At 30.1% G+C, this 26,508-nt stretch overlaps 2 protein-coding genes across 2 annotated transcripts in view; both read left to right on the forward strand.

The window, feature by feature from the left end:
* Positions 1–26,508, forward strand: part of LOC139425003 (ATP-dependent translocase ABCB1) — a 103,930-nt gene that overhangs the window by 47,696 nt on the left and 29,726 nt on the right. The window lies entirely within an intron of this gene.
* On the forward strand, positions 1,454–25,640 carry LOC147815802 (ATP-dependent translocase ABCB1-like). Its single transcript, XM_087157412.1, has 7 exons — positions 1,454–1,722; positions 7,145–7,196; positions 9,567–9,730; positions 11,934–12,158; positions 18,951–19,122; positions 22,219–22,343; positions 25,316–25,640. Exons 1-7 carry the CDS (start codon positions 1,586–1,588, stop codon positions 25,518–25,520), a joined length of 1,080 nt encoding a protein of 359 aa, XP_087013538.1. The 5' UTR covers positions 1,454–1,585; the 3' UTR covers positions 25,521–25,640.

Here is a 26,508-nt window from a genome sequence, read left to right on the forward strand (position 1 = left end):
TTAAAATATTGATTAATAGGTATGAATATTTTATATGCTAATGTTAGGAAATCTTTTTAAACAATAATTGGTTTTGAAACAGAATATGAAAGTTCGACACATAATTCAAAAGTTATTATGGTTGATCCTTTCTTTTTGAATATTTTTTTTTTCACTTTTTATTAATGAGGATTCTTTTGAAGATAAAAATACAATAATATTTTAAAATCACACAATTAAATAATGTATAAAAATTGTTCTTATTACTGTAAAAGAAATACTTTATTGCTGTAACCGTAAATGTATGTAAAAAACTTTATTCATTTGAAAACTGTGTAACTATTTTTTCTCTTTAAATATTTTACAAAATGTGCTGTTTTTAATAAATTCTTCGAAATCAAATTTTTGTATGTTATTTTGGTATTTTCAATGGCAAAATATTTTTAATTTCATAATTTATTTTCACTTTTTTTTTCATTTCTCCTTTATTTTCCATTAATTTATTTTTATATCTTTAACTGTTTCACTCTCCTTGAAATAATTTTTATATTTTTTGCAAGTCAGTTTTTTCTTTCAAATTTCACTGCTTTACAAGTTTAACAGATTAAAATTTCTCATATAATCAATAATAAAGTATATACAGTTAATTAAATTCTCGGTTTTGTTAATGTTTAAGTTTTGAATTGATACTTTCTTTGTTATTATTTTACTTATTTTGATTATATTTTTTATTATGTCTTTTATTAATATGTTTTTTTTTCCATATTTGAAGATGAAGTGATAACAACTTTTTTCAAAGGAAAAATTTTTACTAAATTTTAAAAATTCATTTTATTGTTGAGATTATTAGAACATGATGTTACAATTTAAAGTTTAAATTTTATTGGTAATAAGTAATTAGTTAGCAAAACAAAATCTGGAATATAAAAAGCTAACTCTCTTCCCTGTAAAAACAGTCCAGTAAATGTTTAATTGCTGGTTTTTATTATTGATGGAAGTAAAGTACTTTATTTTTAATAAATATTGTTTAATGTTGCATACCAATTTCAAATGGCGTAATTTCAGCCTTTCTAATTTCTTTTTTGCAAAAAGAAAATATTTTAAACTTCCGATATAGGATCACTAAAATTGTAAACGCTTATTTAATCTATTTGGTTAAATGAAACAAACAATGATAACAAAAAACAAGTATAAAAAATCGCTTATTTATTATATTATCTGTCTTAATCAAAGTTCAAATCAATTCAAAAACAATATAAATTTATTTTATCATTTACAGTAAGTTAATATATTGCGTTTTACTCCAAAAGAGTCGAAAGAATATCCCATTGGAAAAGAATGAGTTCGTTTTTTTCTGATACAAAGAAGGGGGGGGGGAGTAACTTAATAACACAGTTTTACGCTTATCACACGTCAGTCTCCTGTCAGTTATTGCACAAGGTTACGACCAGAGTCATTGCGCAATGATTCTGCAAAGAGAATTACTAAACAATAATCAGAATAAAAAAAACATTTTTATGCCGTACATAATGGAACGCTCGTTATATTCTGGTGTTCTTTTTAAAATCTAACTGTGGCGGCAAAGTACTAGCAATTTTCGCGTAAAATGAGGAATAATAGTGATTATCAAGATTTAGATACAAGTGAATTTCGGACTGAGAAAGAAACAAGACTTTTTAAAAAAGGATACTCAAACAAAGCATTTAATTTCACGGAGGAGTTAGAAGAGGGCGCTGCAAACAGGTATGTATCTATATCATAATAAAACTTAGTATTAAAATATTGTTGTTTTTTTTCAAAGGTTAAGTGGTTGTAAAGTTAACCTTTTTTAAAAATAAAGAGTAATACATTTAAGATTAAAAGGTGTTTAAAGGTATTTAAAGATAAAAAGGTATCAAACATTTAAAAAAATATAATTTTCAATTTTAAAATTTTACAAATATTAAAAAAATGCATCAGTTTGAAAAAAAAATTTGTAAAAAAATTTTATTAATATTTTATAAAATAAAATGTAATTAAAATAAAAATAATTAAATAAAATAAAAATAATTAAATAAAATAAAAATAATTAAATAAAATAAAATAATTAAATAAAAATAAAAATAATTAAATAAAAATAAAAATAATTAAATTAAAATAAAAATAATTTAATTAAAATAAAAACAAACAAAAATTTCTAATACTAAGTTCTAATGAGCCACAATGCATTTTTCTATCAAAATTTCATTAAATTCAAGTCTCAGTGTTAATTATATCAAGTCTCGCATTAAAGCATAACGAAAGAAGTTTGGAAATTTCTTTTGCATTTCGGAAAAATTGGATGAGTTTGAAATAGTTCAGTATAAAAAATAAGACTTTTAAAAATCGAATTTTAATAGAAGTGTTAGAATGTAGCATGCTGTTTAGGGTTAAGTTATGATTAAATTGCTTATAAATAAAGTTGCCGAGAAGCATTTGGAGATAAAAAAAAAGAAAATTAATTTCATTTGATTTCACTTATAAAGCAACTAACATCAGCCGTGAACATTAATTTAATGAATATGCAGCTGTTTAAAATACAAAAATACTACATACGAATAATGCTATGATAAAGTGTTTTGTATTTTACCAACCTTAAAAATATTCATTGCTGATTTACATTATAATACGTTAGAATATGCCGTATATCTCGAGAATAAGTTGACTTTTGAAACACCCAAAATTTTATGAAAATCTGGTGTTGATTTATTTACCGGTATTAAAGTTCGACATTCATTGATTGTAAAATATCGATGCATTATAAACAATTAGATACATATGAATAACTCTGTATCAACTTAGTTCTTTAAAAAAACTATTTTAACATGCTATAAACAATTAAGTTTGCATTTCATCTCTTCTTATGCTTTTACATATAATTAAAAAAAACAATATTTTAAATTACATTCAGAAAAAAATACGAACAAGAAAATTTAAGATAATTTATTCAAAAGTGTTTCAAAAAATCTGACACAATGTACCTTTTCATTAAGCTACAAATTTAAAGATTTCAAAACATCTTCTGAGTCGTAAGGAAAACTCTGTCTGACCTAAGAAAGATCAGCTCTAAAAATATTTTATATTTCAACGTAATATGTTTTTTATTTCTTTTTCGTTATGAAGGTTTAAATTTTATCTCTATATTAAAAAAGTGTAAATGCTGCTGCAGCTGTTTTGGGTGTGTTCAACTTAATGTTACATTTTGGTTTTCTACGCAAAAACTATGAGACTTACTAAGTTGTCTAGAAAAATGTCAAGAAAAATTACTAAGGTGTCTAGAAAAATGTGCAGGAATTAGATGACATAAAAAATAACATTCACGAATTAGTTCTGGAATTATAAACTGTTAAACTTGTTGTAAGAACAATATCATATGGGTCGTATGAATGTAACCACAAGTTTGAAATTCGACATGCAGAAAAGATCTATATGTTAATGAACTTAATGCAGAGATTTTCCGATATTCTAATTCTTTTTTTTTTAAGTTATTGCAACTTTAAGTGCTTATTTATTTATTTGCGATTTTTTTTCTCAACTATTTTTACTTTACGTTACATATTAATTTATTGCGCAAAACTATTAAATTACGAGAGATTACGAAGATGTGAACATAAATGTACAAACAGTTCGATGGAATATAAGAATTATGATTTGAATATTAATTTGAGAACTATTAACTGTAAAAATTGTTCTAAAAAAGAATCATGTTGGTCCACCTACTGACTGTTGAAATACAAAATTGAAATTTTATATGCTAATAGAACTATTTTAAATTACGAAATCGGTGTATTTTTTCAAAACTTTAATTTGTGTGAAAGTTATTCAAATTTTAAGTTTTCTTCGAGATTTTTCCCAACCGTTTTGTTTTGAATATTGACTATTTATCCATTGTTGTGGAAAACTTGTTTTTCCCTAACAAGATCTCTATTTTTTTTTTATAACTCGTGCTCTAGTAGATAAGAATCAAAAATAGCAAAAAAAGAGAGGAAAGGATCACATATTGTCAGATAAAAATCTTAATATTTATATTGACCTTCCTAAAAATAAAAAAAGAACTTCATAAATAGCTATAAAAACCATTCCCGATTTAAATTGTCTCATCAACGAGTACAATTATTTCCCGTTCATTTGTTCCTATTGAATCACATAATCTGTACTCCTTTGGTTAATTTTTTTTCTAGCGCAGATGGTCACTATTTTAAATCTAAGTAGGTAGGTATTCCATTTACATCGCACTAGAGCAGCCCAATGGGCTATTGGCGACGATCTGGGAAACATCTTTGAAGATGATCCGAAGACATGCCATCACAATTTTGATCCTTTGCAGAAAAGATGGCTCCTTTACTTCGGTAGCCCGACAACCTTCGTGCGAAGTCGAGCACTTCACTGTGAAACAGTTAAGAGAGGACCGATACCGTACACCCTCGGTTCCTTTGCTGGTTGATCAAAGTGATCACCCACTCGCACACTGACCGCAGCCAGTGATGCTTGACTTCGGTGTTCGACTGGGAATCGTGTCTTAACGATCAGTCCATCGCAGAACTTAAATCTAAGTAATTGCCTATTCTGTAACGCTTAGCATATTAACAAAATATTTTCACACTTACATAAAACTAGAATAATTGCAGATTTATGAAACAAAATGTTCAGTATTTTTGTGAAAAATTTTGACGTTTAACCCTTTGAAGCACAGTGGTACGACAGCGAAACCGCACTTTTTAAAAAATTATTCCTAGCGGCACAAAGGTCAATCTCCGAAACCAATAATATTAAAGTATTATTTTAACTTTACTAAACATCACCAGATAGCAGCACTACACTTAGATTATATCTTACTTTGAAAAAAATAAAAAGTTTTCAAGGCCCTTTTTCATTACTACAAGTTTTTTTTTTTTACTCAATAAAATACAAAAAAGTTTGAAGTATATCACTCAGATTTGTTGTTTATGAGCTTCTTTTGACACACAAATTTTTCCCAATAAAGATTCCTCAGAAAAGTATTTAATTTTTACCTTTATATTTTTTGGTTTCAGAGTGAAGCCACTGTGCCCCTAGAACATTATATCCACCAACACGAGTCTTTTTCCCCCTTCCTTCACTCAGATAGTGAAGTGGGTAAAAATTTATTAGGGTTTTTTCTTCATGGGGCTTATAAATGGGGAGCAATGTGTCTCTTATCTATTTCTATTGAAAATAAAGTCTATTACTTCAAATTTCTTATCTGAAACAAGTTAATTCTGCTCATTTGAGTTCTTTTTGAATAAGCGAACAGTCGTATTTAGTTGATGCTATAATATCTATTTTCTACTATTAAAATTTTTCTGCATTTTATTTGTCTTGAAAATTAAGAATTTAAATTTTTTATTATTATTATTATTTATTTATATTGTTGATTTTCAATTAAGAAATGAGAGTTTAATTCTCTATAATAGAAAAGTTCTTTTGTTTTGAAAACTATTTCAAAATTTAAGTATTTTAGTAGTATTAAGTATTTTAGTATTATACATTTTATTTTATATTTTATTTTTATTATTATACATTTTATTTTTATTATTATATATTTCTGTACTATTTATTTTATCCTGATATTGCATAATATATATTATATTTTACTTAGAATATTTTTTGTGTTTGAAATTCATGCGTTTTATTTTTCACTAATATATATTTTATTATATACTATTTTTGTATTATATTATATTTGTTAAAGCCTTTTTTGGTCTTTAAAATTATATAAATAGTTTTAGTACTTTAAGTTTATTGTTTGATTTCTGAAAAGTGAAAATTTATTGTAAAAAAAGTTAAAAAAGATAATATTTTTTTTTCACATGAAAATGTTCTATGTGGACACTGGTTAACCACCGAAACCACCACCCCCTGTGTGGTGCAATGAATCAGAATTTTTTTTAAATGTCATTTTCCCATTCTTAGATCCTAAGCATCATAATTAGTTTCTCAATTTTAAAAAAATATGAAAATTTATGTTCGTGTGCCTCAAAGGGTTAAGGAGAAAAAAAGTGCTGAAGGAGCAGAAATTACAGGAGTTAGTGATAGCGAAGCAAGCAGGGATGGAGCCCCTTAGTGTACTAAAAAATTAGATCCCTTCAGAGCTCTCTTATTGGAGACCAGGCTTATAGGTTCCATTTAAAAGTTCCAGGTTCATTTTTGCCATATTTATAATCAATGATACAAACAAGCTGTGTTTCGTGAGAATTAAATTTAATTTTTAAATTTGATTATATTGTTCTTTGTGATGTTGCTACATCATACCTGAGTCAATATTCTACTCCTCAATTGTTTTTTCAGTATTTGTTCGTTTAACCACAATAGCCTTCTAATCTTAAAGTTCATCAATTGATTTTTTATATCGATTCTTTCCACCTTAACTGTACCCGAGGAGCGCTTTGCTCCTTTTCCGCGTGCCTTCTTGGCATCAGTTGAGTAAACTACTGTGTGAGAGAAACGTTGCTCTCGTTTTCATCTCCCTTTTTTATAAAAAAAGGGAACTGCAACATAAATAACATTTTGTCAACGATGAATCTTAACTTTATTTGAAACTTAAAGTTGTCAGATATAAATGCTACATAATAGAGGTGAACACGTGTGCGCCATCGCCAATAGTTGGCGCGTTGCCAGAAAGATGAAGAGGTAAAACTGTAAGCATATGAAGATATTCCGAAGTCTTTAAGTGAGCCTCAGATTTTTCCGGCTGGAAAGGAACTATTTTAATTCTCAAAAATCATGATCCGGAACCTTTTCATAGTGTAAAATTTAAACATCAACAATCAAAGGAGCCACCTTCTTCCCTGAACCCATTAAGATGAGAAGTAAATAAGAAGTTTTTTTGCGTTCCTGAAAAGAACTCTCTTCAATTATTCCTTTCCTACACACAGCATTTGTCCAGTTCCTAAACCTGGAGATCCTTCTGGAACGAAGGATGAGGTAACCCATTTGAACACTGTTTTTTAAGTATATACTATCACATTCATGGTTCATTAACTTATATTATATGCTGCAATAGTTCCTTTCATATAAATACATCCTTCTATGATGTTTATTACTCCCTTTAATTAAAATTTTAGTGATTCATTTTTTTATTCTAAATTACTTAAATTGTAACAATGCGATATTCTTGATTTATTTTCAGTAAGAAGGAGGAGCTGGAAGATGAATTACCACCTGTGTCTTTTCTTTCATTAGTAAGTATTTTGCAAGCAATAAAAAGTTACTAGTCCTTAAATTCTGAAAATTTTTTACAATTAAAAAAGAAAACAAACGAAGAGTCATTTTTGAAACTGAATAACTTGTATGCTGTTATATAGTTTGGGATTGTAAACTGAAATTACTTAAAGAATTAAAATAAATCAATTCTCTTCCCCCTGTTTTTAATACTTATGATTTATTTATTACTAGCTGAATGCTCGTTCTCCGATTTGGTTTTTTAAAAAAAAACACCAACTATCAATAAACATCACTACGGAATCAAACAGAAAACAGAAAGACATATGCATAAAGACATATAATAATTAAAAATAATATCATTCTTAATCGATATATTTTATTATTTTTTGTTTTTAGGTTATTAAATTAAGCAAAACACGTTTTTAGTACATCATCCTATCAAAATTTAGATTAGCTGTATTCATGATGTTGGCATGATGCTGTTTCTCAAGGTAATCACAATCAAGTAATTTTGTCAGAAACATATTCCTTTCGAGGGCCCATAAAAAAACCCCTTTTCATTGCATCTGTGTAAAAACTATAATGTAGTTTTAGTGGTTTAATAATCAAATATACGGTTTTAATAGTTAGATATGCTAACTATACCTACATTTGTATATGTTTTGTATTAATTACCCTTATGCTGAACCAATTACCATAATACAAAAATGTTTATTACCAAAATAAAAGAAGAAAAACTGACGTCTATAATATTAAGGTGATATTTCAAGGTTTCTGTTAAATGAATTAGTATCATTTCTTCATTGATATCGCTTTTTGGTACATATCTTATTTTTAAATTCAATTCGAACCTGTTATTAAAATAAATTAAGCATTATTGACATTAATGATAGAACGGCGAATTTTACGCTTTTTCTTAATAACTGCAGAGGTCAAGATCAGAAGCAAATTCGGTGGATAAGATTTTAAATACCATTTATTTTGAAGGTAAATATTTACACGGTATATATTTCTAAGCTTAAATAGCTCAGCAAAAACAATTATCAATTAGATTATTAGCATGAGTCGAATCAATTTTATAATATGGCTATAGTATTTTTACCTAAATGAGTTAGTTCTGTTTCTCCATCATTTGTCTTCAGTACATAGCTTATTTTTTATTTCAAATACCGTTTATTTTAAATTTAGTTTTATAAACTCGTGATTTAAAAAATAAATAAACTTGTGACTCAGAAATGCTAATATGGTGATGTAGTTCCCTTACAGTACCACGCTCACGTTAACTATTGAGCGTAGCAGAAGTAACGAATAAAAATTAACTAAATATTAAAGAACGTGTACATTATAAAAACTGTGGTGTAATAGCTCTTCGAATTCAGAATTGAACTATCTAAAATTGTGTAAAGGAATACTTTATTTTAAGTTTACTCCAAATTAAACGTTTGCACACACTTTAAAGAGAGAAGTTAATGTATTAAGTCCAACGATGGGGAAATTCATGGATTCTAAAGGACTAATAGATGCATTAATAGATAGGATTTTGAATTGAGACATTGGACATTTTAATAAACTTATTGTTTTCCACAGTTTCTTTCTGCATTGACGGATTGATGTACGGTAAACAATAAAAAAAATATAAAAGAAATTTTAAAAAAAGGATCACCCTAAATAACTTTTGATTTAATTATCGAACTCAATTTTAATGGCTTGATAGGGTGATCTCAAACATGCTAATTAGTGAGTACAAGCGATATTTTGAATTACTTAATCAGACACAGAAACGCACTTTCTCTAAATAAACACACCTTTTTTCTCTACCGAATCAGATCTTAATTCCACAAAATATAAGCGGTAGCCACAATCTAGGAAATTTGGTCCCGAAAATTTTGTCAGAAGGGCTCTCCAAAATTTGAACCCCTTAATGTTGATTTTAATTTTTGCGTATTTCGCTATATCTCGAAAACATTTTAAGCAATTTGAAAAGAATTTTCTCACAATTATAAAATTCGTTTATCCAAAGGTAATTCTATGGAGAAAAAAAACTTCAGTAAATATTTATTTTTTTTTTAATAATTTAACTGAAAATCGTCGAAAACAGTTTTGAATTTTAAGGTACACAATTTTTTGCATGCCTTTAAAAAAGATAATTTTACAAGGCTAAATACAAATTTTGAGCTAAATCGGTCGAATAGTTCTTGAGAAATCGAATTTCAAATAACTGACTGTTCAGAAATTCGATAAAAAACTATTCTTAGCTTGTTTTACCACGAAAATATTTTTTAAATTAAAGGATGTTTTTTTTTGTTGTTGCTTTTTAGTCCCATATAATCCTTTAAAAGTGTCTGTATATGCTATATTGTCTACACTAAAGCAACTATTATTTCCAGTTTAGGTATTCCTCTGCCTGTGATAAACTATTGTTATTTATTGGCGCTATTGTTGCCATCATTTCTGGTTGTGCATTGCCAGGAATGACAATAGTTTTGGGAAGTGTTTTCCAAGAAATGATTGATTATGATAAGTCTATTAATAACATTTCAAATAAAAATGTGTAAGTACAAGCTGTTTAGTAAATATATATATATGATTCCATCGCAATTTTATATAAAGTTGCAATATATATTCTCATAAAGTTTTCCTTCCAGCTCTTATAGAAATAAAAAATGTGAAAGCAAGTAAAGAAATTATACTGTCTCGGAAATAATGCTTAAATAAAAATTTATTAAATTGTTATTTTACCGTATTCAAGCAAAACTGTCAAATAACCGTAAACAAAACGATATTCAAAGTGTTATCTGTGAGAAAAACCATTTATTAACTGTTTTCACCGGATACGCTTAAGTAATCAGAATTTTATCGTGCATACCAGGCGGTTCCTTAGGCTATTCATCCACTTTTCCTTCGAGGTTAATATCTTCCTTACCTGTACTATGCATGATTCTTTATCGCCTTACGAGATCATCGCCAACAAAACTAATTATTTTTATTTTTTGAAATCCCGGATGCTATTTAGGCAAAGTATGAAATAATTGTCCTGATGAGGTTATTATGTAAATGATGTGCATGTTACTGCGAATGACCGAAATCGGTGGTTGTTGCCTTTCACCGGTGAATGTTCACAATCAAATTAGTCGCTTTGGTGAATGTCCGAAATATATATTACATCCGATATGATATTAATTTATTCGTGGATATAATTACATTTATTCGATATTTTAATACTTACTGACGATAGATTAGAACAAACATCAGTGTTTGGAGTATCGGGCAAATATATACCAGGCAATGGCACTTGACCTTAAAAAAACATCAGTGTAGGGTACACCGGGCAGTGGCACTTGACCTTAAAAAAACATCAGTGTAGGGTATACCGGGCAGTGGTACTTGATCTTAAAAAAACATCAGTGTAGGGTATACCGGGCAAATGTATACCGGGCAGTTGCACTGAACCTTAAAAAACATCAGTGTAGGATATACCGGGCAATGGCACTTGACCTTAAAAAACATCAGTGTAGGATATACCGGGCAAATGTATACCGGGCAATGGCACTTAACCAGACCTAGTATGACTAGACCTTTGATGAATGTCCGAAACATATACTAGGTCTAGTGCCACTTTTGCCATAGCTTAAATATTTAAAAAAAATTAAACAAAGCGTTTGAATCAATTTTAAACTGATAACGAAATTATTGCTTTAAAATTAAAAAAAATAATAGTAAAAACTGCGCCAGATAAGAGTAATTAAAGTAGTTGCTTTATACAGCGCTTGTGCGGAAAAAATTTTTAAAAAAAAATATCCACGTGCATCTAAAAGTGGATGAATATCCCAAGACACCATACCAGGCCCACCTAATAAAGTAACTTAGTTCCTTGCACCTGAGAATATCTTATAGTCCAGAGGGCTAATCTCTCAATCTTTTGACCGATAGAACGAAAATTCGAATCCCAGAGTTGGCACCACAATTTTTCCTCCATTCACTTCAGCATATTAAAAGTTTCGAGTGCCCGGCACTCTTTAATTTGAGAATCTGTTTTATTATAACATTATGCTCTCATTTACATATAGATGGCAGCACCTTAAAGCAATTAAACACAAAACGTCTAGTATTTCCTATTACTCATAATAGATGGCACCACCAGATACACACAATAAATAAGCCACATTCCACCTCTCATTTGGCAACTCAACCGCAATCTAACTCCAATGTTCAAATAAACTTTATATTTATGGTTTCGTTATCAGACTTGTTGTAAATGATTAAAAGAAACGTATAGTTTCATGCTCATGGTTTCTTTACCATACCAGTTGTAAACAGTTCCAAAACCATAAGGGTAACAAATGCTCTTTACCGAAAATGTTACGGTTACATGAATGGACAAACTGCTGCCGCTTATTTTACCATAATTTTAAAAGGCAAATTCTAATAGTTTAGTTGAAGAAAGTGCTAAGGAATAATTTAGTGAATTTAAGAACCTTAATTATAGAAAGTATAGCTGTGGCATACTTCTCCATTAAAAAATGCTTTTTTTAAAAACTAGGTAGAAAACTTTATGCGTCTGTACTACTATTTTGAGTTTGGTTACATTTTCATAATTCTTGACACGTTCTTCGATTGACAAGGAAACGATGCCAGATGTAATATAATATCTTCTTCCAAACACAATTTTTTTATAAGTGCATTTGGGTAATTTCTTAAAAATTTTGCTTAATTAGTCTGAATTATAACTAATGAAATACATTTTAATTTTTCAGAACAAGAGAAGATTTTTTAGAAAGTGCCACATTGCTATGCATTTATAATGCATCCATTGGTGGTGTAATGTTGATTTGCAGTTACATATTTGTTTGTTCTTTTAACACAGCAGCAACTAATCAAGCATTTAGAATCCGCTGCTTATTTATGTCCTCGATTCTGAAACAAGACATTGAGTGGTACGACACTCATGAAACTGGTGATTTTGCAAGTCGTATAACTGGGTAAGATAAAATATTGTTCTTCTTAATAAGATATAAGAGAATATTCCATGGTGTGTAAGGGAAATTTTGTCAAATAATCTACTCTTTTAAGGAGAATTTACCTAAATTAGCAGGGAAATTTTTTCACTTACAAGGGAAACTAGGGAAGTGTGACTCGCCAATTTTGAAATAAACTAGTGGGATGTATGCCTTATGAGGAATAATTTTAGGGGGCGACATTTGTTTCGGCCCATAAAAAATAATTCAAAGAAAATTTTCGGCCCATTAAAAATAATTCAATATATAGAAAAATCGGTATTTTATTACTTCAATGCAGACTATTAGTTATTGTAATTGTTTCATAATCCAATTAATTTGTAATTAATTGGCTAATAAATTAATTTGCCAACTAATTAATTATTAATTTATTATTAATTAATCAGTAATTATTCATTAATTAATCAGTAATTTTTAATTAATTAATTGATCTACAATTACATACTAAAATTAATTTGAAAAATTTTTTGAAAAAAAAAAATTTAAAAAATTTGATGTCAATTTTTTTTTAAAATTAACCTAACAGGTTTTTCTGAAAAACTACAGACATACAAAATTTTCGAAATCAATTTTGACAATAAATATGCATTATATAGTACGTGAAAGTACCACAAAATTAATTGGAGTATGAGATAATTACAATAACTAATACTCTGCATTGAAGTAATAAAATATCGATTTCTCTATATATTGAATTAATTTTTATTTCTCTATGGGCCGAAACGAACGCTGCTCCCTAAAATTATTCCTCATAGGGCATACATCCCACTAGTTTATTTCAAAATTGGCGAGTCACACTTCCCTAGTTTCCCTTGTTAGTTGATAGGCAACGGAAAAAGTGCGATAAAAACTTTTTCTCCGGTCAAACCAGATTTCACTACATGATTTTTACGCAAATAGACTTACTTATACAAAATAATCACCACCCCCCACAAAAAAAACTTTCCTTGCCAGCAGTTCTAGCTATGGTTTAAAAGTTGCTATATTTTAAAAGTGAACTTATCTCAAATGCAACTGTTCTAGTTTGGGCTAAAGAGAATAGCGCAATGAAAATGTATCTATTGTGACAGTTTAAAATTAGGATATTTTTTAATATGTTATATTTATAGCTACTATTTGAAAATAGTGTAAAATAAATAACTATTTTCCTTGTCATTTAAGAATGTGATTAAAACATCTATTTTCAAGTTTAAAAAAAAATTGTACTAAAGATCTTAAAGAAAGTGAAACTTTTAAAGAAAAAAATAAAAATACGATGACAGAATTATTTTTTTCTCCATTAGCAAGACTGCCTGGTAGAAGCCGTTCCAAAATGCCATCTCCAGCTAAATTTATCAGAGCATCGGGCACAAGGTATCTTCATTGATTGCCGTCCATAATTTTAAAGCTTTCAAATAAACCGAAATTTTAACCTTTAAAATAAAATGCTGATGAGCATTAAATGCCACAGGCTCGATTTAGCCTCAATTGCATTTCAATGCAAACGTCATTTTACGTGACAAAATAAAAACAACATATAGTAAGTCTCATGCGATAAAAAAAAAAATTATTGTACATAGGGAACTTTTGTGTGCCATATAATTTATTACTATATATATTCAGGTTGAAAAATAAATAAATCCATTTGTCCTGCAGTGGACTGATCCTAAAGACACGATTCCCAGTGGAATATAGAAGTCAAGCATCATTGGCTGTGGTCAGTAAGCGAGTCGATGACCACTTTGATCAGACTACGTAGGGGCCGAGGGTGCGCGGTATCAGTCCTTGTTAAACTGTTCCATCGTAAAGTGTTCGTCGTAACGCGCAGGTCATCGGGCTACCAAAGGGGAGGAGCCATCCCCTCCGTAGAGGATCAAAATTGCGATGGCATGTCTTAGGATCATCCTCATGGATTTTTCCCAGACCGTCGCCAATAGCCCATTGTGCAGCTCTAGTGCGACGTAAATAAAGTACCTACCAACCATATATTTATTTTCCATTTTTTTTCTCCTTTATTTTATGTACTTCATTTCTTATAGACCTAAAACGTAAAGTAGTATTTGATTGTAAGAATGAATGATTGTTACGTTTTGAAATAAGAATTGGATAGGTTTTGTATAATGGAGAGTTAGGTGAAAGCGTTTTATTTTGTCTCCAATAGCTTTTGACTTATACAATGGAACTCGAGTTTATGTTTTAGAAATATGTTGCAATTTTGTATTTTCTTTTAAGAAGTTTTGTTTAATAAAATATAGGAGTGGAAGAAGTAGGGTATATTTCTTGCCGTACTCAACATTGTGGTGACCCGGACGTGATAAGACGGTAAAAAAAGAACTTTATGGCCAATGGCTAAAATAATAGATGTTTTTCCTGGTAAAGATGGGCAAGTACGAGTGGTTCGCCTTAAAACTTCATCCTGTGAAGTCGTCAGGCCTGCGCAGAAGATTTTCCCACTCGAAATTTCCTCACCCACTGAACCTAATCTAATAAATAATGAAGCATGCAAGAATAAACCAGGGAAGGACTTGCAGGTAGTTGGAAAAACAGTAAGAACGAGAAGTGGAAGACTTATTAAAGTGCCAATTAAATTTTTGAGCTGAAAATCTCGGACTTTCGGAACAGTATTTTTAACATTATAATTTTCATTCATTTTACTCATAGAAATATAATTAGTTTTGATAAGTAAAGTAAACCTCCAATCAAAACGGTGGGAGGATTGTTACGTTTTGAAATAAGAATTGGATAGGTTTTGTATAATGGAGAGTTAGGTGAAAGCGTTTTATTTTGTCTCCAATAACTTTTGACTTATACAATGGAACTCGAGTTTATGTTTTAGAAATATGTTGCAATTTTGTATTTTCTTTTAAGAAGTTTTGTTTAATAAAATATAGGAGTGGAAGAAGTAGGGTATATTTCTTGCCGTACTCAACATTGTGGTGACCCGGACGTGATAAGACGGTAAAAAAAAGAACTTTATGGCCAATGGCTAAAATAATAGATGTTTTTCCTGGTAAAGATGGGCAAGTACGAGTGGTTCGCCTTAAAACTTCATCCTGTGAACTCGTCAGGCCTGCGCAGAAGATTTTCCCACTCGAAATTTCCTCACCCACTGAACCTAATCTAATAAATAATGAAGCATGCAAGAATAAACCAGGGAAGGACTTGCAAGTAGTTGGAAAAACAGTAAGAACGAGAAGTGGAAGACTTATTAAAGTGCCAATTAAATTTTTGAGCTGAAAATCTCGGACTTTCGGAACAGTATTTTTAACATTATAATTTTCATTTATTTTACTCATAGAAATATAATTAGTTTTGATTAGTAAAGTAAACCTCCAATCAAAACGGTGGGAGGATTGTTACGTTTTGAAATAAGAATTGGATAGGTTTTGTATAATGGAGAGTTAGGTGAAAGCGTTTTATTTTGTCTCCAATAACTTTTGACTTATACAATGGAACTCGAGTTTATGTTTTAGAAATATGTTGCAATTTTGTATTTTCTTTTAAGAAGTTTTGTTTAATAAAATATAGGAGTGGAAGAAGTAGGGTATATTTCTTGCCGTACTCAACATTGTGGTGACCCGGACGTGATAAGACGGTAAAAAAAAGAACTTTATGGCCAATGGCTAAAATAATAGATGTTTTTCCTGGTAAAGATGGGCAAGTACGAGTGGTTCGCCTTAAAACTTCATCCTGTGAACTCGTCAGGCCTGCGCAGAAGATTTTCCCACTCGAAATTTCCTCACCCACTGAACCTAATCTAATAAATAATGAAGCATGCAAGAATAAACCAGGGAAGGACTTGCAGGTAGTTGGAAAAACAGTAAGAACGAGAAGTGGAAGACTTGTTAAAGTGCCAATTAAATTTTTGAGCTGAAAATCTCGGACTTTCGGAACAGTATTTTTAACATTATAATTTTCATTCATTTTACTCATAGAAATATAATTAGTTTTGATTAGTAAAGTAAACCTCCAATCAAAACGGTGGGAGGATTGTTACGTTTTGAAATAAGAATTGGATAGGTTTTGTATAATGGAGAGCATATATGGCAACGTTACTTTTAAAAAGTAACGAGTAAAAGTACAAGTATTTTTTAAAAAAGTAACGAGTAAAAAGTAAAAAGTTCTTATTTTAAAAAGTAACGAGTAAAAAGTACAAGTAAAAGTACAAGTACTAAACAAAAAAAGTAACGATTTAAAAGTATATTTCTAGGAAATCGAAAATTCAAAGTAACCTAAAATTTTATTGAATAATGTTCTTAGGTTCTTTAATGTTTTTGCAAAATTGTTGTTATTTATTTAATTATTTTTAATTTTGAAAGTTATGGACATTAATTTATTTTTAAATTCGGAAGAATATTATAATATAATTTTATAATATAATTTTATAATATAATCGTATAATATAATTTTAATATCAAACTTTTTATGGATTTGCACGAAAAAGAAATTTTATCTATTGATTTTAATTTTTATTATATGATGATGTATAATTATATAATGTTTATTATTTTTATTTATTTAAATTACCATTGATTTAAAATTGTTTTACTCTATAGAAATGCGTTTTAAAAGCCCAAACATAAACAAAGCAAACACGGGGTTTCAGATAGCTTTATGATCTTTGAGCTAGTAAAAAATAATTGAATGTGCAGTATAAGTTGGAACAGAACAGTTTACAGTTTTATTTGTAACAATGGCTAATGCTGAAGTCATGCGAGAAAATCATTTTCTGAACATTTCTGCCTAACGGAATAATTAAAATTTGTAAACGAATTTTATTATCAGCGGCTAAATTAATCCTTCGAGTTTTCAAGAATTAAAATAGTAATTATAATACTTTTCAATAGCACAAATAGTTCTGAAGTTCTGAGAGATTTGACTGGGCGTTGTTTGACAAGTTCGGGCATAAACATAATTTTAGTAAAAAATGTATTTAGTAAAAAATGTATTTAGTAAAAAATGTATTTAGTTAAAATTGTATTAAGACAAAAATGTATTATTAGTGAGTTCAAAATGAAAATTGAAAAACGTAATAACAAAATCTAACATTTTTTACATCAGGGGTGGCGAACCTTTATACATCAACATGCCATTTTTCTAAAAAATTTTTTAATGAGGTCATAGACGTGCCGTCAAGTAATTTTGACTTCGTGATTATAGGGAAAATAATAATAATAAACACTATCAACTCAAAACTCCTTATTTACTTGAAATAAAATACATTTTGCAATGTCTCAGTTATATGCATAATTCAACTTAAAGTAACATCAGTGTGACTTCTGTTGTTGCAGATTAGATGACAAATAACTTATATTAGGTTGTGAGATGTTAGTTTAAGCAGGACTCTTAAATTATTTTTGCTAGTTATTTATTGTCAGCTTGTTTTTTATGGTTATTAATTGTTTTTTTAGCATTAATTGTTAATTTTTTTTATTAATAATTGCTTATTATTATTTTTTTTTCGTGAATTTTAATTTAATTGTTACATATGCTTCAATTGTGATAGTTGGCGTGCCCAAAATATTGTGTCGAGTGCCATAAATGGCATGCGTACCATTGGTTCGCCATCCCTGTTTTACATGTATAAAATAAATGCATAAAACTCGAAAATGAATGAAAATAACTTGCTCATTAATATTTTTATTCATTTTGCAAAATAATTGCATTTCGAAAATGGTGTCAATGAGAATTTCGGACATAATTCAAGTGGGCATTTCATTCTCTGCTGCGAGAATTTCTCAGAACGTGCTTTGCCACGCTGAATAAGCACTCCACGGGAGCACTAGAAGCTACTGCAGTATTATATTTCACATATAATTTTTTTACAATTAAATTTTTATTAGAAAGCTTACCGAGTTTTAGAAAAAAGTAACGATTTCATTCGACATTTCCGTTACAAATACTTGTACTTTTTCCCTAAAAAAGTAACGAAAGTACAAGTAAAAGTACTAAATTTAAAAAGTAACGAAGTACAAGTAAAAGTACGTACTTTTTACTTGTACCGGCGGTACAAGTAACGAAAGTAAAAGTACTGCCATATATGATGGAGAGTTAGGTGAAAGCGTTTTATTTTGTCTCCAATAACTTTTGACTTATACAATGGAACTCGAGTTTATGTTTTAGAAATATGTTGCAATTTTGTATTTTCTTTTAAGAAGTTTTGTTTAATAAAATATAGGAGTGGAAGAAATAGGGTATATTTCTTGCCGTACTCAACAATGGTTATCCCTGTGAAGTTAAGAATAGATGGCGGGAGCAGTTAAATTTGCTAGTAAGACTTCCGGGTTACCGTTTACGCTTTATTTTTAAGTCGAATTTTAAATAATTGAATATTTTGCATTGTACTATTACTATTTACAATACGATTTGTTCTTTTTACCATTCAGTTTTTAAATTCATTTACTTTTAGGTAAAGACATCAAAAATGCGGATGACAGAGCAAAGATTATTAAGACACGGCAAACTTTATTTATGTCGTGAATTAATTTCCTTAATATAATTTACGGTTGACGACATTTTTTACAAAATAAAAAGGAAGAAAATTTTTGTGAATAGTTAAATAACGTGTAAATTTAAATACAGTCTCAATACTAAAAATTTCTAAAATATCAAGTCTGCTCACATATCATCTCATAAACATAACTTAAAGGGATGAATACACCTGAAGTTTTTCAAAACTCCGTTTTGGTTTTAGATTGTTGCTCTTGTTTGCATTTAATTAACCTTTCATAATTTGCTGTTCGGTAGATTACATAAATCACATGAATGTGTTTGCAGAGATTTGACAAGAATTCAAGATGGCATAGGAGAAAAAGCTGGAATATGCCTCAGCTTTTTGTCTATTACCTTTCTAAGCTTGGGTGTTGGATTGTATTACGGATGGAAGCTTGCTTTGGCGATTCTTGCAATAACTCCAGTAAATGCGATTGCTATGGCTATTGTGGCTAAGGTAAGAACTACTCTATCTCTTAAAGAGACTACCCAAAATTCATACAAGATTTAAATTTTTTGACAATAGTACAATAAGATGTTTCCTACGGAAAGATTAAGACAGTGGAAAATGATGACAGCTTAGGTTGGTAAAAAGGGAGCATTACTCGAAAAGAAATCGAGTTTTCATTGCTGTGTATTATTTTGATCATTTATGAGTAATTCCATGGCATAGCAATTCTCGGTTTTGGGAATCTTCCGATACCTCGCTTAAACACCGAAAGATTCTTTAAAAAAAAGTCTCGAATTTATTGAGACAAACCCAATAACCTGTCTACCCCACAACTAGAAAAAAAATTGATCTCTATATCAATGAAATTACTCCACAGTTATTAAAAATGAAAGAAAGAAGAAAATTACTAGTAAAGCAAGGATCTAAAATTGAGTGGAAGATATCCTTATATGTTATTACATTTAACTGTTTATTAGAAGTTAGGTTGTTGTTGTTGCTTATCCTCATAGATCTGACATTAGTCAGACCAACTCCAAAAAGTTGTTGACAGGCAGAAAGTCTATGACAAGAAGCGGATCGGAAGTTAAGTCCGCCCTAGATAGTCCGACATAATCAACTATATGTTTCGGTGAGGCTGGATGGACACAGCATTTCTTGCAAGTCGGGTAAATTTTCGTGCCACGTTCGAATGTTAGACATTTTAGGTGACCAGTTGAGAATCCGGCCGAGGCAGCCTGGGAGCTTCGATCGCAATAAGAAGTTAGGTGATCGATGGAATTGGAATTCGGCAAGTTATGCTTAAGTGTCACAGGAATTTTAAATTAGCAGTTCTCAAAGCATTTAATGCGACTCAAATTGCTTGAAAAAGATGACTTTTCACTTTATTGCATATTGCATTGAATAAAAGGGTAAACCATAAGTGAATCTTCATCGAAGTGAATTTTTCATATGAGATTATGAATATCATAAAATACTAATCTTGACAAGATTCACCGTTATGCTTGAAGGTACCGTCTTGGTTTCGAGAAATATGATTTAAATTCAAATATTTGAAACACAGAGACTTAACCTTTATTCCACAAAGAAATTTAACCTGATACACAAGTACCTATACACATCGGCGAACAACTTGAAAAGGAATATAGAAATCACAAATTTCACAACTGCAATCTGATTTAAACATTTTTGCAATAATTTATCAAAATTTTAGAGGAAGGGAAAATAATTTAAATTGAACAAATACTTTTTTTTTCCCCAATGGCAGGCACTGAATTTAAATCTTTGCCTATACTATGCCAGAATTGTTGCTCATTTCGCGTTACCCAGTGGGCACCTGTGAACCAAAGTCACGGAGGCGAGCAACATTGCCCACGCCACACTGCCACAAACCCGTTTATAGGGTGGGCCACATTCACACATCATTTACACACACAACAGAGGACAGCACAAAGAGAGAGAGAAACATCCATGCCCAGAGCGGGATTCGAACCCGCAGCCTATGGCTTCGCAGTCAGGCACGCTAACCGCTCGGCCACCAGGCCGGCATGAACAAATCTAATTGTAGGTGAAATAATTTAAATCGGAGAACGCCAGAAAGTTGATCATGAACTATTGACAGCTCGTGGGTACTAGCAGAATAATTTAAGTTTATGAAAGAATAAAAGAAAATGAAAGAACTTTTAAAATGCGGTATGTGAACTAAGAAACTTTATAAGTATTGTAATCACTAATCTGAATCATATCAGAATTACAAAATAGAACGAGATAAGTTATTCAACTCTCACCATTTAAATAAATAGGATCAATATATGATTTACTTTGGAATTCAGACTTATCGGCATTGGAATTACGAGTGTTTGCTGCTTTGTCAGCTTCTTCTGCCGTATTTCTGCTGCTTGCAGTAAGTGTTCAAACGTCTGGATGTGGCGGAGAATATCAGGACCAAAGAGGTCCCGACAACAAGACACAGAGGATATCAGGAGTATTAGGAGCTAATAAAAACAGTAACTGTAGTGCTTAAGATATACGCATTGTATTAGATTTTTCCTCTATACAACATTGATTCTTATATGTAATTACTTATTTCTCACTATGACCATCGTGTGGGGGAACAATCAATTCAAAGATCAAGAGATGACAGCTTCAAACAACATTTAAAAGAACGGTTTCAAATTGTTTTAAATAGGAAAAGGAACTAAAGAAATAACGGGTATTTCTTAATTGTGTAAATCTTATGGATCTTACACAGCAATATAAAATATACTGTAACGAAAAGCATCCAAAACAGCGGCAGCCGCATGAATAATTCGAAAAAGATCTGCCTGAAATTTAAAAAAAAAGGCTTAGTAATAACTTTTTTTTTGATGTCCATAAAACAATGTAATCACAAATAAAATACTCTGTGTGGATTTTTTACCTACATAAATAACTTGTCTAACTTATCACGAACGAAAGGAAACGGCAAAAGAGACGTTAACCGGTTTAGATATTTTGACAACAATTCTAATTTTTGACTATTTTTTTACGTTATTAAAATACTATGTTTAAAGAATTCAAATAAGTAAGAATAATAGATAAAGTTGCGTTTTATTTTCGTTTATAGACATTTTTCTAAACATTAATTTCAGTTTCTGATTTTCGTTCGAAACATTGTGGAATTCAAAAGTGGTGGTAGTTTTAAAATTGTATAGGTCTTGTTAAAACACTTTTATGCAATTAAAAAGAAAACAAAAAATATATTTAAAAAAATAGAATACGCTTATTTCCACCAAAAACATTTTAAGAATTAAAATGCAAAAATACTTTCACTTATGTTGTGAAATACTCATTTATCGTAATGTTATGATAATAGTTTGTGAAATATCGCCAATATAATCTCTTTTCACTAAAATATTGCATTTAATACTATGAATTTTTTAAATCTAACTTCATCTACGTAATTAGTGCTACCATCCAAAACTCTTAGAATTACATAATATATAGTCATCCAAACGCTTAGATGTTTGATCAGTTTTTCTTCGATTGCGACCACTGTGAGGCATTGCTTATGATTATTTAATTTGGCGAGATTTTAAAATTGTTATCTCCTCTTATTTATTTTAGATACAATCAAGCGCATCTCAAGAAGAAATGAAAGCTTATGGATCAGCAGGTGCGGTAGCAGAAGAAGCATTATCGTCTATCCGCACTGTCTCTGCGTTTGGAGGGGAAATCAAAGAAATTCAAAGGTTATTTTTATTAAACGTAAATTTATACATTTAGTGATTCAAATGTTATTTTCAAAATTTTGGTTCGAAAAAATTTTTGCAATTTTTTTTTTCTTATTTCATGTTAAAGTTAAAACTCTGAAGCAAATATTTAATACTAGGAGGCTTCGCCCCCTGCTCGCTGGCGCTCACCAACCCCCGGAACTGCTTTCACAGTTCATTTCGGATTGCTTCGCAATCCAATGCTCGCTTTGCTCGCTCATTGGATACGTTCTTAACGTCTAGTTTTTGTATACTTTTTTGAATACTGAAGTTCCGAAAACTTTTCACTGTAGAAAATTCTAAACCTGTACATTTCAATATTAATTTGAAATTGCAAACAGTTCACATATTTTTCTTAATCACACTATTCTAAATTTCAGTTGTTGAGAAAAGTAACTGTTGTAAGTTTTGTTTTAAAGTCTTTTCCACCAGAGGGCTAAAGTCATTTGTTGTAAAACAATATGAAATAGTAGTCTGCCACTGAACGCTGCATGTAAAGCATCGGCTTTGATGAAGATAATTTTGTATTTTTAATTCTCTGAAGGGCGCCACCTTAATAATATGGAACTTGCAAAATAAATGTATATATTTTTGATTGTTGATGAAGCCCAACATTTTGTGTTTTCATCAATGTTCAGAAGCAGAACAACTATAAGTTTTTTATTCTATCACAAAAAAATAAAATGTATAGAAAACAAAGAAAATAGTAAGAAAATGAGTATAGTCATAGAAAAAGTTAAAATTATAATATAGTATTTGTCAGTTAAAATAAAACTTTTTGTTTAAGTCATTGCTAACAATTCAAATTTCGCCAAATTTTTTCAAAATAAGTAAATCAATTTAAATATTTAATTTTTATCTTTTATATTGAAAAAGAAATATAGTTTGGTTTGCTTTAACTCATCAGTAATAAAAGATCTATAATAAAAATATATAATAAATTGCATAATAAATGAATAATAAAATGTATAATAAAATATATACAGTCAAAGCTCAAGTACCTTTTTGATCTCAGAGTAGTAGCAAATAATAAGAAATGCTAACTCGGTTTAATTATACATTTGCTATCATTTTCTGTAAAAGTCAACTCTGTAGCGTATCTACCACTGCAAAATTACAACTACAATTCACTAGTATATAAAACATGTTAACTCGACTCTATGTAGGTGTACCTATCATTGATGAAGGTTGACATTGCTCTCCCCACATTGGTGACCTTCGGACATGATGTGAACACGCCTACCTTGGCAGTAACGCCCACTTCGATGTGAATACGCCTACATTGACAGTAACGCCCATTTCTATCTGGAAACGCCTACTTCGATGGATGAACCACATTGAACTAGAGCCCCTGAATTAGACACGCCGACTTATCATTTATTGTTGGAGCAAAGAGCTAACATAAGCACAGCGAATAAATATTTTCAAGTGGTAGTTTATTAATTGTAATTCTTGGTTTAATAAGTTCAATTTAATAGATTTTAATCCACCACTATTTCTAAACAATGCGTAGGCTTAAATAATTCACCACTTTATAATACTTATGACATGCTTTACATTTTTAAAAAGCAAGCAAATATTGTCAACTATTTGCAAAATTTACTTTATAGTTATTTACCGTTTTTTTAAATTATGTTGGCGAGTCCGCTGCAGTTGGCATCTCTGTAATAACATAACGAATACTAAAATAACGTTAACTTGCGAACTTGTTTGCTCCAATATTGCTTGATAGGTCAGCTCTGATAGTATAGGAGCCTTACATTAAACAGTTGCCTAGTGACTGCGACATTATCCACCTCCTCGCACTGTTGCTACTCAGTCTCGTCTCGATCACGCACAACGTCGGCTTGCATACACTCGACTGCTAACGCATACCTGCCAACTTTTAATCCTTTCCATTATCATTTTTCCCAGTGGTATTAAAATGGAATTAAAACTTCAATTTTAAGCAAACAAATACGTTGTATTTGAGAAACCTTAAGTTGACAACCATGACAGTAACGCATATTAATATATGTACCTAATTTTTGTAAGAATAGTGGTGATCAAAATCATTTGAAAATTAAGTTTATAAAAGAAAAAATGGTATATATTAAATACCACTTCAAATATAAAAATAAAATCTTCCGGAAAATCCGGAAGAGTTGGCAGGTATGGTAACGGCAACACATGAGCGACTACGACCGTGAAGTTTATTCACCTCTAACATTTAGCACTCAAAAAGTACGGTGATTTTAATACAGCTCTCCCGGCTTCTCATTAAACAGCAATGAATCAACTAGTGGTATCCATGTATCGAATTCTATCACGGATATAATTCTGGTGGGGGAGTACTGTAGCGTATCTACCACTGCAAAATTACAACTACAATTTACTAGTATATAAGGCATGTTAACTCGACTCTATGTTGGGGTACCTTTTCATAGATGACGGTTGACATAGTTTGTACCATCGCCCCACAACTCATTATATATAATCATTATGGAATTTTATACATTATACGCAATATATTATGTCTTAATGGGCTTAAAAAATAATGAAATAACTATAATTTAGGCAAAACCATTGTTATCATTTTTCAACTTTTACTTTATTACAATCATTTGTTCATTTTTTTAATGACGAAAAAATGTGTATTATTTTTACTTATCATAAGCATATTCAATTATACACGCTTAAATATCCTCAAACTATTTGATCTACTGTATTAGTTTAACAATGAGGTCATTTTTTTAACAAACATAAGCACATAATTTTTTTTTATTAATTTAAGATATTTATCGCATTTATTATTCCCAATGATTTTTTTCCATACAATTATGTGTGTATCCTTTCGAATGAACCATTTGATGGAATAAGGCAGTATTTTCTATCTGAATACTGATTAGCTCAAACAATGTATAATGACGCATTAAGTTGCTATAGCCTTACAATTTATTTGTTTAATCCAGGTATGAAAATCACTTAATTCCTGCAATGCAAAAAGGAATCAAAAGGGGGCTGTGGACTGCAATTGGATCAAGCATAAGTTGGTTTTCCATATTTGGAGGATACGCTCTTGCCTTTTGGTATGGTGTTCAACTAATTATTGAAGGTTATGGTCAAGAAAACCCCGAATATGATGGTGGAGTTGTAATTACTGTTAAGTATTGTTAATCCTCTCTAATTTTGAAAAGTTATTACGTACATATAAGTATTGTTAAGTTATGGTGTTCAACTAATTATTGAAGGTTACGGTGAAAAAAACCCTGAATACGATGGAAGAGTTGTAATTATTGTAGTCATAATTATCATATTTCATTTTATTTTTATTTTTCCTGGACGTTTTAGAACAATTTTTACACTTTTATGTAATTTCAAGTCTAGTTTTTATGCAACAAAACAAAATGTAACGTAAAGTAATGCAAAGCAAAAATGTTTTTAAAAAAATAGAGAGAAAAAAAACACCTAAAATTTAAATTAATTTTGAGAAAAAAAATGACATTTTGGAAAAATCTGCTCATGCTGAATTCACAAATAAAACAGTTTTTTTTTCAACGCTTCAAATTACAGTTCTGCAGAACGGCAGCGGCTCTTACTTTCTTTTAATATGAAGTGAAAATCTATTCATTGAAGCTATTTCTTACAGATATTTTTTAGTGTCATGACAGCATCTATGTTCTTTGGACAGACAGCGCCATATTTTGAAGCCTTTGCTCTAGCTAGAGGAGCTGCAGCTAAAATATTCAACATTATTGAAAGGGTATGATTCTATATAACTACTTCAGATAAGCTAAAAATTTTGTGTAAAAATTTTGTATAAGATATCGTCTTTAAAGTCTCTCTTAAAATTCACTTAATAAGTATTTTGATTTTAATTGTGTGGCTGGGTGGCGCAGTTGGTTTGTCGTCGACCTTCTGAGTCCAAGTCTGCGGGTTCGATCCCCGGCCCAGACACCGGATTTTTGGGATGCAGAAAATCCTCAGTGGGCATGTCGTATGATTATGCGGCATGTAAAAGATCCCTGCAGTGCCTTCTTGTCATTTCCGGCAAAATTAAATTCCTAGTGCACTTTAGCATTCAAATAGAGTCTCGGTGCTGCCATCTAGTGTGGCAGAAACTAGACGTCCAAATTAACATGACCAGCGGTATCTCACCCATTGT

Source organism: Parasteatoda tepidariorum, chromosome 2, assembly GCF_982258835.1.
Source record: "Parasteatoda tepidariorum strain Cologne lab strain chromosome 2, Ptep-v5.0, whole genome shotgun sequence".
Lineage (NCBI taxonomy): Eukaryota > Metazoa > Arthropoda > Arachnida > Araneae > Theridiidae > Parasteatoda > Parasteatoda tepidariorum.

Excerpts from the sequence above, each read along its gene's own strand:
- LOC147815802 (XM_087157412.1), top strand. The coding sequence starts at position 1,586 with ATGAGGAATAATAGTGATTATCAAGATTTAGATACAAGTGAATTTCGG. Across the intron at positions 7,197-9,566 it reads CTGTGTCTTTTCTTTCATTA|TTTAGGTATTCCTCTGCCTG; the intron begins GTAAGTATTTTG and ends TATTATTTCCAG. Across the intron at positions 12,159-18,950 it reads TTTGCAAGTCGTATAACTGG|AGATTTGACAAGAATTCAAG; the intron begins GTAAGATAAAAT and ends ATGTGTTTGCAG.